The sequence below is a fragment of the Hyperolius riggenbachi genome, chromosome 7, assembly GCF_040937935.1.
Source record: "Hyperolius riggenbachi isolate aHypRig1 chromosome 7, aHypRig1.pri, whole genome shotgun sequence".
NCBI lineage: Eukaryota > Metazoa > Chordata > Amphibia > Anura > Hyperoliidae > Hyperolius > Hyperolius riggenbachi.
The window spans coordinates 151,036,216-151,054,866 of record NC_090652.1 but is presented as its reverse complement, the minus strand read 5'-3'; the positions used below and the strand labels follow the sequence as shown (position 1 = coordinate 151,054,866).

The 18,651-nt window shown below is 46.2% G+C and overlaps 1 protein-coding gene across 3 annotated transcripts in view; it reads left to right on the top strand.

Annotated features, from left to right (window-relative positions):
• The window catches only part of XYLT1 (xylosyltransferase 1), a 481,277-nt gene that overhangs the window by 84,609 nt on the left and 378,017 nt on the right, over nucleotides 1-18,651 (top strand). The window contains exon 1 of one of the 3 annotated variants that reach the window (XM_068244762.1): nucleotides 2,307-2,646. The exons of the other annotated variants lie outside the window; for them this stretch is intronic. Within the exon in view, the coding sequence (XP_068100863.1) occupies nucleotides 2,629-2,646 (18 nt within the window). The 5' untranslated portion in view covers nucleotides 2,307-2,628. Of the gene's footprint in view, nucleotides 1-2,306; nucleotides 2,647-18,651 lie in introns of those variants that run through there. 3 annotated transcript variants of the gene reach the window in all.

The following is an 18,651-nucleotide window of genomic DNA, read 5'->3' as shown; positions in this document are numbered from 1 at the left end:
ACAGTACAGCAGAAGTTAACAAAGTATAACGTTACTTAGAACATATGTTACACCACTGATGCTAACAGTATATGCAAATTGTCTGTATCTATTTCCGAACTTTGGAAGTGGCTTCCTGCCATTGATCAACTTCCTGTTTTGAGACAGTTGTGTTTCTGTCAGAAAGTAGCAGAACTACTGTAAGCTGCACAAGGATTCCCCATTGGATGCACAGGATGCCAAGCGGAAGTTCGGTAAAAAAGAACAATTTAAAAAACGGTTTTTTTTCCACAAATTGTTGAGCTGCAAAGCTTAATTAGTCAATAGTTATATTCAAGTTCATGCAGGGCTTTGATACACATTCCATACACTACCATTATTATTTTGTAATGTTGATAAATATTCTCTCCCCACTTCACAAATTTAGATCTCCAGCAATTTCCTACTGACTGCTCAGTATTCCCTACCAATTAATTTGAACCAATTCTTCTCTGCTAAAGACAAAGGGTTCACACTATGGCCTCAATTCACTAAGAGCAGATTGGTAAAATAATTTAGGTTGGTAAAATACAGCAATCGATATTTTACACGTTCTTCAATGAAATTTCCAAATTCACTAAGATTTCCTACATGTGGTAGAAATTTGTTAAAATATGCTTCATTTCACTAAGAAAACCTCAGAAGGAACCAAACCAGAATTGCTGCTCAAACTACATATTTATTAAAAAAAATTATGCCAACCATACATACTGTAGTTGCAAGTGTGTTTAATGTCAGAAATCAATTGACACACAAAAAACTGTACATACAGTATATGGTGCTCTCCATTGAATTGGACCCTTCAATCTCCACCATAAAGGTACACAAATAGCTGAGAGACCTGTGTGTGTGTGTGTGTGTGTGTGTGTGTGTGTGTGTGTGTGTGTGTGTGTGTGTGTGTGTGTGTGTGTGTGTGTATGTATATATATGTTGCCAATCACAAGTAAATGTGGACTGCAGGCCACGGAAGTGGGGCAATAAAAGCCTCTTATAAACATTTAAATGTAAAAATAGAAGCGGTAGAATGGATTTTTTTTTTAGTATAGATCCACCATGTTAGTATGCATTGTTAATGTGCTATTGAGGGGCCCTGGGCGCAAAAAAAAGCTGCTCGGTTCACTTTAACCACTTGCCGACCAGGGGATGTTACACTGATCGGTGCTGCGTGGGCTCTACAGCCCGCAGCACCGATCAGCAGTGCAGCAGGGCGATCAGACTACCCCCCTTTTTTCCCCACTAGGGGGATGTCCTGCTGGGGGGGTCTGATCGCCGCCGGCTGCAGTTGCTTAGCGGGGGGGGGCTCTTCAAAGCCCCCCTCCGCAGCGCTTTCAGCCCTCTCGCCAGGTCCCTCCCTCTCCCTTCCCCTGTGTGCTGCGCAGGACGGATTTCCGTCCTGCGCATTGAAGGATAGGCTTCAGCCTATCATATGCCGGCGATCCCCGGCCAATCAGAGGCCGGGGATCGCCGATCTGCCTTACGGCGCTGCTGCGCAGCAGTGCCGTATCATGTAAACAGCGGGGATTTCTTCCCCGCCTGTTTACATTTTGCCGGCGAGCCGCCATCGGCGGCTCTCCGGCTGTTCACGGAGACACCCTCCGTGAACTGACATGGAAAGGCCGCTCGATCGAGCGGCCGTTTCCATGGTAACCCGCAGACGACCAGTTTACGCCAATCGGCGTTAGCTGGTCGTCAAGAGGTTAAGGGCTCTGCCTCTGCCACAGGAGACCTGGGTTTGCATCTTGGCTCTTCCTGTTCAGTAAGCCAGCACCTATTCAGTAAGGAGACCTTGGGTAAGAATCTTGTCACTGCTGGGCGATGAAACTCATCAACAAAGTTGATAATTGTTTCACTTGCATGGCTGAAGGCATGAATACTGAAGGTGTGAATTGTTGTTAATCTGTCAGGGTAAAGATGTAAAAAAAAAAACCATATTTAGCTATAATTCACACCTTTAAACATGTAAATTAAACCATTAACTTCCGCATCAATGCTCTTCAGGATTTGGATAGCTGAGTAAGTATGCAAATCACTTTTTCATACTTTTCAGTTATGCATTTAAACATCTAAACAATATACAACACTTGTGTGTGCATGTATGTGTGTGTAACTAATGTGCAGCGCTGCGTATTATGCCGGCGCTTTATAAATACAATAAATAAATAGCCTGCTGGTACTTGCACTGGTACAATTATAGACCACTCAGGCACACAGAAACACCAGTATTTGCTGTTCAACTGCCAATATGGATTTATGAATTATAATTTAGGGCCCTTTTCCATGTAATGGAAATGGGCCCGAAGACTATAACAAGTTACATACAACTATGCATGATTAATCAACGGATCCTCATAGTGAAAATTCAACAAAGTAGGTGAACAGGCCACTGACACACAGTATAGACACTGATACAGCTTATTAGGAAATGCCCAGGAAGCTGTATGGGTAAAACAGCCATGCATAATTGTATGTAATCACTCCACCGCCACTTCGCCACTGCCCCCCTAGAGTATAAATGTACCTCCTGTGTAAGCATTTATACATTCTGCTCCACTGGCTGTACACCGCCAGCATTTATACTGCTAATGGAAAAGCGGCGGATTCTGAAGACAGATGGGCACCACAGGACAGGTAATGTACAAATGCACACACAGGAGGGACATTTATACACTGGGGGGAACAGCGCTTGGGGTTTCGTCATGTTCGTCACTCGTCCCAATAATGCTTGCCGCTACCGCCACGATCGACCATGACGACCCAACATCTTGGTCGCATCATCGATTGGGCATGCTCTTAATGCACTCATTTTCATTTGATTCAAATCGTTAATAATTAATGAATCTGATGGTTGATCAGCCGCCAAGTCGAGAGATGTGTGGGCACCCTTAGGATACCATTATATCTTTTATATCTTAGTGACTGGATGGTTTACTGGTTAAGGGCTCTGACACAGCACCTATTCAGTAAGCCAGCACCGATTCAGAGGGGAGACGTTGGGCAAGGCTCCCGAACACAGTCACTGCCTGTAGAGTGCATTTTAGTGACGCTTTGAGTCCACCAAAAGAAAGGTGCAACATAAATGTTCTGTGTCTTATCTTTACACTGTGCATTTGTGTGTGCGCTGCATTGTTTTTCAGATAAAAAAAGCATGTGTATTAGCAATCATTATTTGTATGTTTATATATTATTATATATGTGTGCATATGTGTTTGTGGAGGTTATTTATCTGTGCGTGTATTTGTATATATACAGTATGCATGTATGTTTGTATGTCTGTGTATATTTGTGTGTGTGTTTGCGAGTGTTGGAATGTTTGTGAGTGTGTGTGTTTGAATGTGTATGCTTGTGTATATTTCTGAGTTCTATGTGTGTGTGTTGGGGGGGGACTTGAAGGGAAGGAACATGCATTTTAATATATTCCTGGAATAGTACTTCACGCATACACTGACGAACAGCGTTTGTTTTGTAGCATGAAAAGCCCCTGAGGCTTAGGTCCACCTTACCTTCTGCTATTATGCCAGGGCTTTTATCCTGAATTTTACTTATTATATTATGGAAATCCATAGTGCAACCTACACAGGAGCCACACAGCTGTCATGTAAATAAGACATAGCTCAGAAGTTAGCCTCTGGTGTTGGAGATTGTCTCATGGAATAAAACTTTAATGCATTGCCCTGTGCACTAGAATCATAAAATGTACCTTATACATAATAGATTATTTACATGATATTATCCCCAGTGTACACGCGCTGATATTATCTTTATTCCCTGTCCACACAATTCATTTGTTGTGGACTTTCACTGTCATATCTTCTCCAATGTAAGCCTGCTATGGGGTATATTCATAGCAGTAGTATTCACAGCATAAACTAATTGATTTGCTGTTTGCCTGGTCTATATTTTATGAAGAATATCTTTTCAGTAAAAACAACATGAATGTAAGCAGCATGTCACTTCCAGGGTCGAAACAAAAGGAATGATTGGAATTGGACCGCAGCATTTGCGCAAACGTAGGCAAACAGCACAGGTACTGGCTATTTACTTAAATGGGCAGTGAATTAACGACAAGTGTCCCGCAATCACCCGTGTGAACTGGCCCTAAAGGGCATAACGCACAGTAAAATCTTCTATCCATGCTCTTTATTGCCCATACAGTTGTGATTGTTATACAGACAACATTACTTGTGAACAAAAGCAAGCCCCTTGGCTTGTAAAACAGCTTTGCTAAAATCTGTCATTGTATAGAAATAGTACATTAAAGGAAACCTAAACCGAACGTGAAAAAAAAAGTTTCACTTACCTGGGGCTTCTACCAGCCCCCTGCAGCCGCCCTTTGTCTACGACATTGCTCAACGATCCTGTGGTCCCCTGCCACTGGCCAGTCGATGGCCTATGCGGCCCTGATGCGTCCTCGATCACGCTCCTGCCGCTGGGAGCGTCCTATGCAGGTGCAGTACGAGAATTCCAAGGCCTGCTCCTGGCGACAGGAGCGTAATTGAGGACGCGTGTGGCCAGGGTGGTTCAGTGGCCAACAACTGGCCAGTTGATAGAAAACAAAAGTTAGCCTCTGCGGGGGACCGGAGGATCGTTGAGTGACGGCCCAGGCACAGGATGGCTGCAATGGGCTGGTAGAAGCCCCAGGTAAGTGAAACACTTTTTTTCCCCCATTCTGTTTAGGTTCACTTTAAAGGATACCTTAGCTGTGATTATTTTTCAAAAAGGACGGCTATTTTTTTTTTTTTTTTTTACAATGCAGTGTGTCGGTGGGCGGGGGGAGGGGGGGTTGCTTCATTACTTACCTATGGAGAGCTAATTCTCTAGAACTCCCCTCATCCATGTGGAGTGCACCATGTTCCCCAGGGGGGCGTCCGCAGCAGCTGGCAATTCAGAGATTCCGGGCGTGTAGCGTGCTCCCAGACAACACAATGCATAGTTCTTGAGATTGTACTGTTAATGGGAAACTTTAGGCCGGTTTCACACTGAATATTGGTGTTAGTGGCGCAGGGGCTGTACCGTTAAAAACAGGAGTTTGGGAATTCCCGCATTAGTACGCAGTAATCCCGGTCTGGCAGCAGGCCATGCAGGAAGTGGTGCTCACTTCCTGTTGGTGAATAAATGATGTACACAGAAGTGCATTGCTAAAATATGATTCCATGCATTCGCGACAAGTGGAGGTCCATTTAAAGAGAAGCTGTTAGGTATAGGGTCTCAGAGAAAATAAACACATATATCAGTAGCTAAAGATTGGCTGTACTTACATTACATATGCATTTCACTGTCCACGTTTTTACTTCACGTAATTTTTATATAGTATTTGCAGAGAATGATGCTCCTGACAGCTCATGGCAGGTTCCATGTTTGTCTGTCTCCTATGAAGCCAAATGTGTCGTCATGTCCTGCCTGCTTCCTGATGATTCCACTCTCACAAACGCTGGTAATGAATAACACTACTGTGCAGTGAATATTAATTAGCCATGTGGCTAGGAACAATAGCGGACTCCTGCAGTGTACTCTGCCCGAGATTTATTAGTGCTGTGAGCTAGACTGTTACATGCTGTTGAAACTTGAGCCTCACTAGCAGCCAGGGGAGGGCCCCAGAATGCTTTGCAGTATCTGTTATTCGGCTTGCGTCCTCTTTAGGAGCCTGGGAATACGGAGCCTTGCTGTCAGCAAACATCTAAAGTAAGAGAGATTTTTAACTGCAGTATTGCCTTTTTGGCTTCCTTCTAAACTGTTTAACACAGGAGAATAGAGGTTTAAATTAGCTTTTTGCAGCCTGACAGTTACTCTTTAAAAACACGCAACACTGACTTACATGACTTCCGGGTCCGCCGCAGGAACCATATGGTAACTTAGATATGTGCTTGCATTAGATAGGGTACTTCCGGCGTAGAGCACTGTACCGCAGGCAATGTGAACTCCACAGTAGACTTTCATTGCCCTAGCAGTAGGCTGCGGTAAAATGCTGCACTGCACCGTGCCAGTGTAAAAGGGCCCTTAGAGTTATACCAGATGTTATACAAGGAAGGCTCAGTATGTCTAAAAACAGTTTTTAAATGTAAATGACCACTTCATTGTTAGACATCGTTTAACTCAGCTTATTACTTATCTGATAAGTGAACGACTTCCTCTCTGCTCTTGGTATAAAATATAATTGTGCCCATGTAGCTTCTGCAGTATAAAAAATGCATCAAACTGTTTGGCACATCTCTGAGAAGCAAATGGAAATGCCTTTGAGAAAGAGCCGAGCTTGCAGAACTTGCAGCAGGCAACTTCGCCGATGCTTATATAAATTAGTTTTAAAATGAGCAATGGCCCAGGAATGCTCAGTGCACTCGCTCTGACAAAAGAGGATCCATGATAAATCTTTTCTTCATTACATGTAAACAAAACTTGCCAAGACGTGGTTTTCTGACATATAATCTTGTGTTGTAGAGCTCTGGTTGTCCAGTTGTGGTTAGTGGACCACTGGTGGCCCACAGACATGTGTCTGGCGGTCCCCACCCATCAGCTGTGACACGCCTTACTGGTTATATGACATGTTTTGTTTACTTTCTGAGTGAAAACAAATGGACCAATGTGATGAAGAGAAATAGGCATTTTTCTTTGTTAAGAATGAAAAAAAAAACGTGCTTCCCGTTCATCTAGCTTGAAGTTTAAAAGAAAACAAAGCAAAGTGGTCTTTGTGATGGGTAACTGGCGTTATGATGTGTCACTTATACATGTCACTTGCTTGCAGTAAACGTAAGATGAAGAGGATTTTTACTTACCTGGGGCCTCGTTCATGAAGCGGCTTGTTTTGGTGCACTGCACCACACACCGAGCGCCTGGACCACGCTATAGCACTAATGCTATAGTGCTATAGTGGGTAATTCAAGTGTCCCAGCTATCACGGGACACAACTTGGAGGGGGAATAATATTTAACACTGCCGGGTATTTTGGGGGGCAGCAGGGTGAGCCAAGATTCGTCTCACCCCCCCACACAACTCACCAGCGGGGTACTTATATGTACACCTCTTCCAGCCTCCTGCATTCTATCAGCTCCCTCAATGTCCTCCCAGTCTAAAGTCACTGTGCAGCTGTGAAGTCTGCAATCCAGCTGGGTTGTGAACTACTGTAAGCCGGGACAGCTCATGCACAGTAGTCCGTGATTGAGCCGAGTTGTGAACTTTAATCGAGTTGACAATGGCAAAATGGAGGGGACCAGGAGGATATTTAGGGAGATGACAGACTACAGGGGGCTGAAGGAAACCCCAGGCAAGTAAAAACCCTTTTGTCCCTTTTATCACAGGTGTACTTTAACCTCCCGGGCGGTAATCCCGAGCTGAGCTCGGGCTAGCCACCGGAGGCTCAATACAAGTCAATAGAGGGCAGCGGGAGCGTTTACTCACCTACCGGGGGATCCAGACGTCGGTAACCGTTCCCCTTCCTGTTCTCCGAGGCTCTGAATCACTCCGGTGAGATCGCCGTCATTGATCTCACCAAAGTGTAAAATTGCAGCGCTGGAGCCCAGGGAGGTGAGTGAATGCTGGGGCTGCTGCTGGCTTTCTGGCAGCATGATTCTTTCCTGATTTTAGGGTATTTTCTGAACATTTCAGACCCTAACATCAGGAAACAATCCTACCGCCATGGAAGATAATGTACTGGCTGTCACTTCTAAAGCCACTATCTTCATGCACTGCTGATGACCACACTCACACCTTGTAAACACATGCATGCATTTCACACAAGGGTGGGATTGGGAGAGGGAGGAGGGGTGGAGCCTTTCACATATCACCATGCTATCTGGCAATTGTAATGGCTACCGTATGTTTGGACCTCTACCTCATCATTGGAATCTCCGTGACCCCTATATAAAGAATTTGAAGTCATTGGAGCAGCTGTTTCAAGATCAATACAAAGAAAATTAGAGAAAAGGTTAAGAAGTGATTTACCGGTAGATCAACCAGCCAGGTGTTAGCAACAACATGTAAGAAAGATTCTGATTGGTTAATCTACAACTGGTCCACTTTTGCTCCAGTTTTGATTGCACTGGTCTGGGTGTGTCAGACATTTTGTCCTTGCTGTGGAGATTTACTCACTTTCTGGCAGGACAATACATTTCAGTAACGTTTCTTGTCACCTCAGAATAAAGAGTAAATCATTCATCACTGAGAGAGGCTTTCTTATCAGTTGGAAAACGTTTTCCATGTCAGTATACTGTAAATATAACAGTAACTGATGGACAAAACATTCTTCATTGACAAAAAAAGAGAAAGTAATGAAATTTCACTCCATAAATATGCGCCAGATTCTCCCCGTCATTCTGAGCTGCTGGTGGAGGGAGTTTAGATGTCCTGCTTGGGAAAGGTGCAGCTCAATGTCAGGAACTGGCTGCTGTTCCCCAGTGATGATGAGAGGAACAAAGCTGCTCCTTCCAGGGCTCCTCATCCGGAAGTCACCACAATGATAACACCACAAGCTTCCTATCCAGCTGCCACTGGTTTAATCTCATTGCATGTTATTGTTATTCTAGAATAGAAATAGAAATTGTTTGTCATGACCCTGATCTTTGATATTCTTAGCACTTGTTGACTGTGCAGACACATTTTACTTAGGCTTGCTTGTTTTTTGAATATACTGTCCTTGCTACCTGTAACATCCATGGTCTGTGTCTTATATTTGTATCGTTAAGGGAAAGGTACATTTGTAGTACTTCCATTTTATAACACTTAACTCGCTACTAACGACACACCATCAGCTTGTACACATCTTACCCACTACCTATTGTTCCAGCCCTTAAAGAGAAACTCCTACCAAGAATTGAACTTTATCCCACTCAGTAACTGATACCCCCTTTTACATGAGAAATCTATTCCTTTTCACAAACAGACCATCAGAGGGCGCTGTATGGCTGATATTGTGGTGAAACCCCTCCCACAAAGAAATTCTGAGTACGTACTCTTGGCAGTTTCCTGTCTGTGAGCCCAGTAGCATTGTGGGAAATAGCTGTTTACAGCTGTTTCCAACTGCCAAAACAGCAGCCGCCATAGTGCTTGCCGGGAGATGTAGTCCATTAATGTGATCACATCTGCCAGTTGGTAGATGGACGTCTGCAAGGGTGCACTGCAGCGGACATTCCATGATGGCACTATATAAATCCATAATATTAATAATATTGATAATCGTAGAGTCAGTCACTAGATGTCCCTCGTAGGAGCTCACAATCTAATCCCTACCATTGCTAGTAATAATCCTATGTTTCTATTGCAGTCTTAAAGGAGTTAACAGGCATTATTAGGCAAAATAAGTGCTACTTACCCAGGGCTTCGTCCAACCCCAAGCTCCCAGCATGTCCCTCGCCGCAGCTCTGCCCGCAGCCGTTCACCGCCTCTCCCTCCCGGTCCCCAGCGATGACGTCAGGCTGACCTCGAGGTCGGCCTGTACTGCACCTGTGCGAGCGGCGTTGTCAATCACCGCCACGAGGACCGGAGCATACGGCGCAGGTGCAGTACTGATGTCAGCGCCGGGGACCGGGAGGCAGAGGAGGCGAACGGCTGCGGGCAGAGCTGCGGCGAGGGACATGCTGGGAGCTTGGGGCTGGACAAAGACCCGAGTAAAGTAGCACTTATTTTGCCTAATAATGCCTGATAACTCCTTTAATGAAGGTGTCCATACACCTTACAATGTTTTAAATTCAAATCAAGAATTAGAATTAGAATCACGCCTTCAGGGAACACCGGCCAAGCAGGAAGTGACTTGTGTGTGACGTGTGCTTGCCGTCACTTCCTGCTTCGGGTATTGTTAAAATACGCTTCCGTGCATGTGCGCCATGATGTTGTATCTGTGTTTGTTCAAAAATCTACGCGTCGCCATAGACTAACATGACGTGCGGCAGAATCCGCGCGGTAACGTAGTTCTATCCCTGCGTCTGGGATGCGGCGAAAACATCACTTCCGTGGCTTAGCAACGTAGCAGTATGAAAGTAGAACATAGACTTTCATTGCACGGTATTGGGGTGCGGTAAAAATACTGTACCGCCTCGGTGTGAAAGGGCCCTAAGGCTTATTTTTGGGAGAGAACAACCTTTGTGAATGCATTTTGGTATGTAGGAGAAGATCAGAGTACCCAGAGGAAACTCACTGTCTTGCATGTCCTGGCCCAAATTTGCTCCAGGCTAACATTGAAAGGCGAGCGTGCTATGCTGCCTGTGTATTATTTAGGGAAGTGGAAATGTTTATATATTAGGGAAGTAAAAAATGTTTATATATTAGGGAAGTGGAAATGTTTATATATTAGGAAAGTGGAAATGTGTTTATTTTAAAGGAATACTGTAAGGGGTCGGGGGAAAATTAGTGGAACTTACCCGGGTCTTCTAATGGTCCCCCGTAGACATCCTGTGCCCGCGCAGCCACTCACCGATGCTCCAGCCCCACCTCCGGTTCACTTCTGGAATTTCAGACTTTAAAGTCTGAAAACCACTGCACCTGCATTGCCGTGTCCTCGCTCCTGCTGATGTCACCAGGAGCATACTGTGCAGGCACAGACCACACTGGGCCTCCACAGTATGCTCCTGGTAACATCAACGGGATCGAGGACACTGCAACGCAGGCGCAGTGGTTTTCAGATTTTAAAGTCTGAAATTCCAGAAGTGAACCAGAGGTGGGGCCGGAGCATCGGTGAGTGGCTGCGCAGGCACAGGATGTCTGCGGGGGACCATTAGAAAACCCGGGTAAGTTCCACTAATTTTTCCCCGACCCCAAACCCCCCCCCCCCCCTGCAGTATTCCTTTAAGAAAGGGCACATTTGAACTGTTTAAATGATGGACAATTTGCATTGTTAAAAATAGGGGAAATTTGTGTTGTTCAGGGAATGGCTGATGATAAGAAACCACCCACAGTTTTCTACATACTCAGCTTGCGTTGTGTTTTGCAGTGTAACAGCATATTGTTAAAAGGACCCTGAGCAGTGCCATTAAAAGGAAATCTCGACTTACCTGGGGCTCTCTCCAGCCCCCCGTAGCCTGCGAGGTCCCCCAGGCATCCTCTTCATCCCTTCTGTGGTCCCTCCGGCGGCTCCGGTAATCCAGGGGCTTTAGCTGACTTCGGACGAAGTCGCTGGATTACTGGAGCCGCCAGCGGGACCACGGAAGGGTCGAAGAGGATGCCGGGGGACCTCTTGGGCTACGGGGGGCTAGAGGAAGTTCAGATTTCCTTTTCATGGCACTGCTCATGGTCCCTATATAGGACAACTGTAGTGAGAGGGATATGGAGGCTGCCATATTTGTTTCCTTCTAAGAAATAGCAGTTACCTGGCAGCACTGCTGATATATTTCGCTGCAGTAGTGTCTGAATCACACCAGAAACAAGCATGCAGCTTATCTTGTCAGATCTGACAATAATGTCAAAACATCTGATCTGTTGTATGATTGTTCAGGGTCTATGGATGAAAGTATTAGGGCCAGAGGATCAGCAGGATAGCCAGGCAACTGGTATTGCTTAAAAGGAAATACATATTTCTGCCTCCATATCCCTCTCGCTACAGTTGTCCTTTAAAGGGTGACGCCCACTGTAATAAATTCAGTAGTACTGTGCTAGACGTGTGGAAATTCTTTGCACTTAGTTATCCACTATAGCTAAGATTCGGCACTTGGCTATACGATAACCCAGTGTTTCTCAACATTTTATCGGTGTGTACCCCTTTTAAAACCCTGTACTCACCAAGTACCCCCTAGCATAGTAAACATTATCAGAAGTACCCCTTGATAAATATATATTAAATCCTAATACATGATAATTGGTTCTAAACAATTCCCAAGCATTTACTATTGCTTTTAATTAGCTAAAATACGAATTTGGTGTTGTTTACATACGATTTATCATTTTCTAAAACTCTAAATTTGTTATTCTTGGTTAAGTATATCAAGCCCGAGTACCCCCTGGAACCATCAGAAGTACCCCCTGGGGTACGCGTACCGCATGTTGAGAACCTAACCAAGCGCTGGCACCCAAACTTCTTTCCATGTTTAAAATGTTACTGCAGCAATAGGTACACTTTAAATAAAGTAGTTTCAAATGAGATCCTGATCAATAATGCAGTATACCTACATTATTAATTATGACTCAGTTCAAAGAAAGCATTATAGCGACAGTCCTTGTTTACAATAGAAGTCAGCCATCTGGTAGGCCTATATCTGTCAGCCACACTGTGTGTCTACAGGCGCATACACACGCCGTATTCCTGCAAACGACGGGTCGTCAGAACCGCCCACGGGGCAGCCGTTCTACCGACAGTTTGCCAGTGTGTACAGTCTGTCAGCAGGCTGATAAGGCTGGTTTTGACTGATACGCTCGGCGGATCTGTCAAAACCAGCCTTATCAGCTTGCCAACAGACTGTACACACTGGCAAACTGTCGGCAGAACGGCCGCCCCGCAGGCAGGTATGACGACCCGTCGTTTGCAGGAATCCGGAGTGTGTACGCGCCTTTACTATGTGCACAGTGCTCCGATGTGCACAGCCTCCCTGTCTCTCTGCCTCACTGTGTGGCTTCCTATCTGCACAGTGCTCCGATGTGCACAGCCTCCCTGTCTCTCTGCCTCACTGTGTGTCTTCCTATCTGCACAGTGCTCTGATGTGCACAGCCTCCCTGTCTCTCTGCCTCGCTGTGCGTCTTCCTATCTGCACAGTGCTGTGATGTGCACAGCCTCCCTGTCTCTCTGCCTCACTGTGTGGCTTCCTATCTGCACAGTGCTCAGATGTGCACAGCCTCCCTGTCACTCTGCCTCACTGTGTGTCTTCCTATCTGCACAGTGCTGTGATGTGCACAGCCTCCCTGTCTCTCTGCCTCATTGTGTGGTTTCCTATCTGCACAGTGCTCTGATGTGTACAGCCTCCCTGTCTCTCTGCCTCACTGTGTGTCTTCCTATCTGCACAGTGCTGTGATGTGCACAGCCTCCCTGTCTCTCTGCCTCACTGTGTGTCTTCCTATCTGCACAGTGCTCTGATGTGCACAGCATCCCTGTCACTCTGCCTCACTGCGTGTCTTCCTATCTGCACAGTGCTCCGATGTGCACAGCCTCCCTATCTCTCTGCCTCACTGTGTCTTCCTATCTGCACAGTGCTGTGATGTGCACAGCCTCCCTGTCTCTCTGCCTCACTGTGTGGCTTCCTATCTGCACAGTGCTCCGATGTGCACAGCCTCCCTGTCTCTCTGCCTCACTGCGTGTCTTCCTATCTGCACAGTGCTCTGATGTGCACAGCCTCCCTGTCTCTCTGCCTCACTGTGTTTCTTCCTATCTGCACAGTGCTGTGATGTGCACAGCCTCCCTGTCTCTCTGCCTCAGTGTGTGTCTTCCTATCTGCACAGTGCTCTGATGTGCATAGCCTCCCTGTCTCTCTGCCTCACTGTGTCTTCCTATCTGCACAGTGCTCTGATGTGCACAGCCTCCCTGTCTCTCTGCCTCACTGTGTGGCTTCCTATCTGCACAGTGCTCTGATGTGCACAGCCTCCCTGTCTCTCTGCCTCACTGTGTGGCTTCCTATCTGCACAGTGCTCTGATGTGCACAGCCTCCCTGTCTCTCTGCCTCACTGTGTCTTCCTATCTGCACAGTGCTCTGATGTGCACAGCCTCCAAGTCTCTCTGCCTCACTGTGTGGCTTCTTATCTGCACAGTGCTCAGATGTGCACAGCCTCCCTGTCTCTCTGCCTCGCTGTGTGTCTTCCTATCTGCACAGTGCTCTGATGTGCACAGCATCCCTGTCTCTCTGCCTCACTGTGTGTCTTCCTATCTGCACAGTGCTCTGATGTGCACAGCCTCCCTGTCACTCTGCCTCACTGTGTGTCTTCCTATCTGCACAGTGCTGTGATGTGCACAGCCTCCCTGTCTCTCTGCCTCACTGTGTGGCTTCCTATCTGCACAGTGCTGTGATGTGCACAGCCTCCCTGTCTCTCTGCCTCGCTGTGTGTCTTCCTATCTGCACAGTGCTCAGATGTGCACAGCCTCCCTGTCTCTCTGCCTCGCTGTGTGTCTTCCTATTTGCACAGTGCTCTGATGTGCACAGCCTCCCTGTCTCTCTGCCTCACTGTGTCTTCCTATCTGCACAGTGCTCCGATGTGCACAGCCTCCCTGTCTCTCTGCCTCACTGTGTGTCTTCTTATCTGCACGGTGCTCAGATGTGCACAGCCTCCCTGTCTCTCTGCCTCGCTGTGTCTTCCTATCTGCACAGTGCTCTGATGTGCACAGTCTCCCGGCCAAATATTCCTCCTTCGTTCTGACTGATGATGTAGAAGATCACTCCTGTGTCTGTGAAAATCTTGCATCTGCATTTCCTCTTCATTCATCTAGCGGTGTTACCCCCCAACCATTCCCTTGACACAGCCAGAAAGAAAAGAGGTTCCTGCATCTTTTGTAGAATAAAAAGGATAAAACAGCTGCAGGAACTCTACAGCTGCATAATTCACGATGGCAAGGCGCATCCTAGAACAAGGATAGTAAACAGCGTCAATATAATGAAGCTGATGGATACTGGGACCCTTAGCATGCTGCTATCTTTCAATAAAGCCATTAATCAGCCATTAATCAGTCATATCATAGTTCAATTTAATTAGAGTGACCAGACGTCCCGGATTGCCCGGGACACGTCCCGGATTCGGGGTCCGCTGTCCCAGGCTTAATGAGGTCCCAGGAAACGTCCCGCTTTGAGCAGCGGGACGTCCCGGCCTCGGGACTCTGGCCACTCTCTCCTCAATGAACTGGCAGTGGCGTCTATAGACGCCGTGCCAGTTCATTGCCCGCAGCCCCGCTCCAGCCTCCTCTTCCGGTGTCTGTTTCCGACACCAGCAGGCGAGCAGGGCTACGGCAAGATGGCTGCCGGAGCCCTGTACTGGAGACCTATTTGTGTCACTAGTACAGGGCTTCGGGCGCCATCTTGCCGTAGCCCTGTCAGCGCGGGAGACCAGAGCAGGAGGAACAAGACGGTCCCGGGACGGAGCAGCGCGCCAGAGGCCGGACACTTCTGCCAGGTGAGTAAATGCTTTCTTTTCCAGGTGAAATGTTTGCCCGCATTGTTTCTTTTCCAGGTGAAATGTTTGCCCGCATTGTTTCTTTTCCAGGTGAAATGTTTGCCCGCATTGTTTCTTTTCCAGGTGAAATGTTTGCCCGCATTGTTTCTTTTCTGGTGAAATGTTTGCCCGCATTGTTTCTTTTCCAGGTGAAATGTTTGCCCGCATTGTTTCTTTTCCAGGTGAAATGTTTGCCCGCATTGTTTCTTTTCCGGTGAAATGTTTGCCCGCATTGTTTCTTTTCTGGCGAAATGTTTGCCCGCAGTGCGTTTCTTTTCTGGCTAAATGTTTGCCCGCATTGCGTTTCTTTTGTGGTGAAATGTTTGGCCGCAGTGCGTTTCTTTTCTGGTGAAATGTTTGCCCGCAGTGCGTTTCTTTTCTGGCGAAATGTTTACCCGCATTGCGTTTCTTTTCTGGCGAAATGTTTGCCCGCAGTGCGTTTCTTTTCTGGCGAAATGTTTGCCCGCATTGCGTTTCTTTTCTGGTGAAATGTTTGGCCGCAGTGCGTTTCTTTTCTGGTGAAATGTTTGCCCGCATTGCGTTTATTTTGTACTGACATGTTGCCCGCATTGCGTTTATTTTATACTGACATGTTTGCCCGCATTGCATTTATTTTATACTGACATGTTGCCTATTGCGTTTATTTTCTGGTGTCCGGGGTAACTGTTACTGCATTTATTATTTAATGGTCATAGATGGCTATGTTTGCTGCTTTGTGGTTACGGTATACTATTAGCTTCACACAGTTTCTGCACACCCATGATACAAAGTCTCATTTGTCCACATCATGGCGTAAACACTGCTTTCTTATGCCTCGCTGTTACATCATTACGTTAGCTCCGCCCATACAATGTCATGGCCACGCCTTCTGCACACCCATGATACAAAGTCTCATTTGTCCACATCATGGCGTAAACACTGCTTTCTTATGCCTCGCTGTTACATCATTACGTTAGCTCCGCCCATACAATGTCATGGCCACGCCCATTTTTTCGGCGCGGCGCGCTGTGCGCGCCGCAGCCCCCCTCCCCCAGTCTTCGCCACTGCACGCTCCTGACTCCTTCCCACTTTTCGCCGCGGCGCGCTGCGCGCGCCGCCCCCCCCCCCCCCCCACGCCCCCCTCCCCGTCCCAGGTTGGACCCACAAAAATATGGTCACTCTAATTTAATCCAGGTTTACTAGCTGTGTAACTGTCATGCCTGCAGCTTCTTTCACATATCTGGACAGCCAGAGCTCCCCATAGGTGCCGCTGTTATGCATGTAAAGGGAGCTCAGGCTGGCAAATGTGTGGGAGGAGCTCCAGTACCACTCACCCTCTGTAAGTTGGAAAATGACACCTATGACCGGTAAGGCATGCAGGGCAGTGTTGAGCATGTCAGCTTTAGCCCTCCTGAAAGTCTTTAGGTTTAGCTTTGGCAAGAGGGAGAACATTGTGTCAGACTTGCAATCTCGCTATACCTTTATCTTTTACTTCCTAAACTGCCTTTGCCATGGTAAAATACATAGAGTATTTGAGGTTAAAAATGGATGAAGAGTGTTATTTTATGTCATTATATTATTATCTAGTAGTAGAATTACAGGCATTTAAAAACTGAGTAATAAGGATATTGCTTTGTGTCCTAGAAAGACACATGGAACTGTTTGGGAGTTCAGCTTGCCTTGTTTATGCAATGAAAGATAAGTCTGGGGTCTTAGTGTGTTCAGGATTCTCTGCCCTGTAAAATGGCAATTAACTAGCTGTATGAGAGGGATCAGTAACTCAATGAAGTATTGTCTTTTCTAATTGCAGCAGGAATGCTGTGTAATGAGTTAATTAACTGTTCTTAAGTGGCTCCTATGTATGGGAAATCTAATGAACATTTCCAGACTGCTGATTAATGAATATAAAGTATGCGATAAGTGATAATACCTGGTTAGTTAAGCCTTGCCCCTTTATAGGGCATATCTCTAAAACGGGAATAAAATAGCCTTAAAGGAATCCATATGTTGTTAATGGTTGGGATTTTCCATAGTGTAAAGGAATGCCTGGTTCTCATTATGCTGCATGCCTGCTCATATACTTCGGGCTACCACTGTGTTTAAACTGTCTTTGTCAATTGGGTATTGTACATGCTGCCAGCTCGCAGCCACACTCCACTGCCTTGTGCTGTTCATGCTCCGTGTGCCTTTGCCAAATGTGTGACTCACGGAAGGACTGTGAGCATATTTATGATGCCGCAATATGATGACCAACTGTTAAAGCCCAACTCCAACCAAGTATTTTTTGGTTGTTAACAAGAGCAGGAAATTCTGAAAATCAGATTGATATATTCATGTCAGGGGCAGGGCTGGTTCACACTGCAAGAGCTTTTTTAGCGCTTGTGATTTGAAAAGCTTTTGCTAATGCAGTGCTATATGTGATTTTTATAAAATCAGCTCCAGTGAGAACACACACATAGCATTCCATTAGCAAGACCTTTTAAAATCACAAGCTCTTAGAAGAAACGTGTGAACCAGCCCTCAGAGGGGCTACTATTGACCTACACTCACCTAAAGGATTATTAGGAACACCTGTTCAGTTTCTCATTAATACAATTATCTAATCACCCAATCACATGGCAGTTGCTTCAATGCATTTAGGGGTGTGGTCCTGGTCAAGACAATCTCCTGAACTCCAAACTGAATGTCAGAATGGGAAAGAAAGGTGATTTAAGCAATTTTGAGCATGTCATGGTTGTTGGTGCCAGATGGGCTGGTCTGTGTATTTCACAATCTGCTCAGTTACTGGGATTTTCACGCACAACCATTTCTAGTGTTTACAAAGAATGGTGTGAAAAGGGAAAAACATCCAGTATGCGGCAGGCCTGTGGGTGAAAATGCCTTGTTGATGCTAGAAGTCAGAGGAGAATGGGCTGACTGATTCAAGCTGATAAAAGAGCAACGTTGACTGAAATAACCTCTACAATTGAGGTATGCAGCAAAGCATTTGTGAAGCCACAACACGCACAACCTTGAGGCGGATGGGCTACAACAGCAGAAGACCCCACTGGGTACCACTCATCTCCACTACAAATGGGAAAAAGAGACTACAATTTGCACAAGCTCACCAAAATTGGTAGTTGAAGACTGGAAAAATGTTGCTAGGTCTGATGAGTCACGATAGAGTCAGAATGAGAACATGGATCCATCATGCCTTGTTACCACTGTGCAGGATGCTGGTGGTGGTGTAATGGTGTGGGGAATGTTTTCTTGGCACACTTTAGGCCCCTTAGTGCCAATTGGGCATCATTTTAATGCCACGGGCTACCTGAGCATTGTTTCTGACCATGTCCATCCCTTCATGGCCACCATGTACCCATCCTCTGATGGCTACTTCCAGCAGGATAATGCACCATGTCACAAAGCTCGAATCATTTCAAATTGGTTTCTTGAACATGACAATGAGTTCACTGTACTAAAATGGGGCCCCCACAGTCACCTGATCTCAACCCAATAGAGCATCTTTGGGATGTGTTGGAACCGGAGCTTCGTGCCCTGGATGTGCATCCCGCAAATCTCCATAAACTGCAAGATGCTATCCTATCAATATGGCGCAAATATTTCTAAAGAATGCTT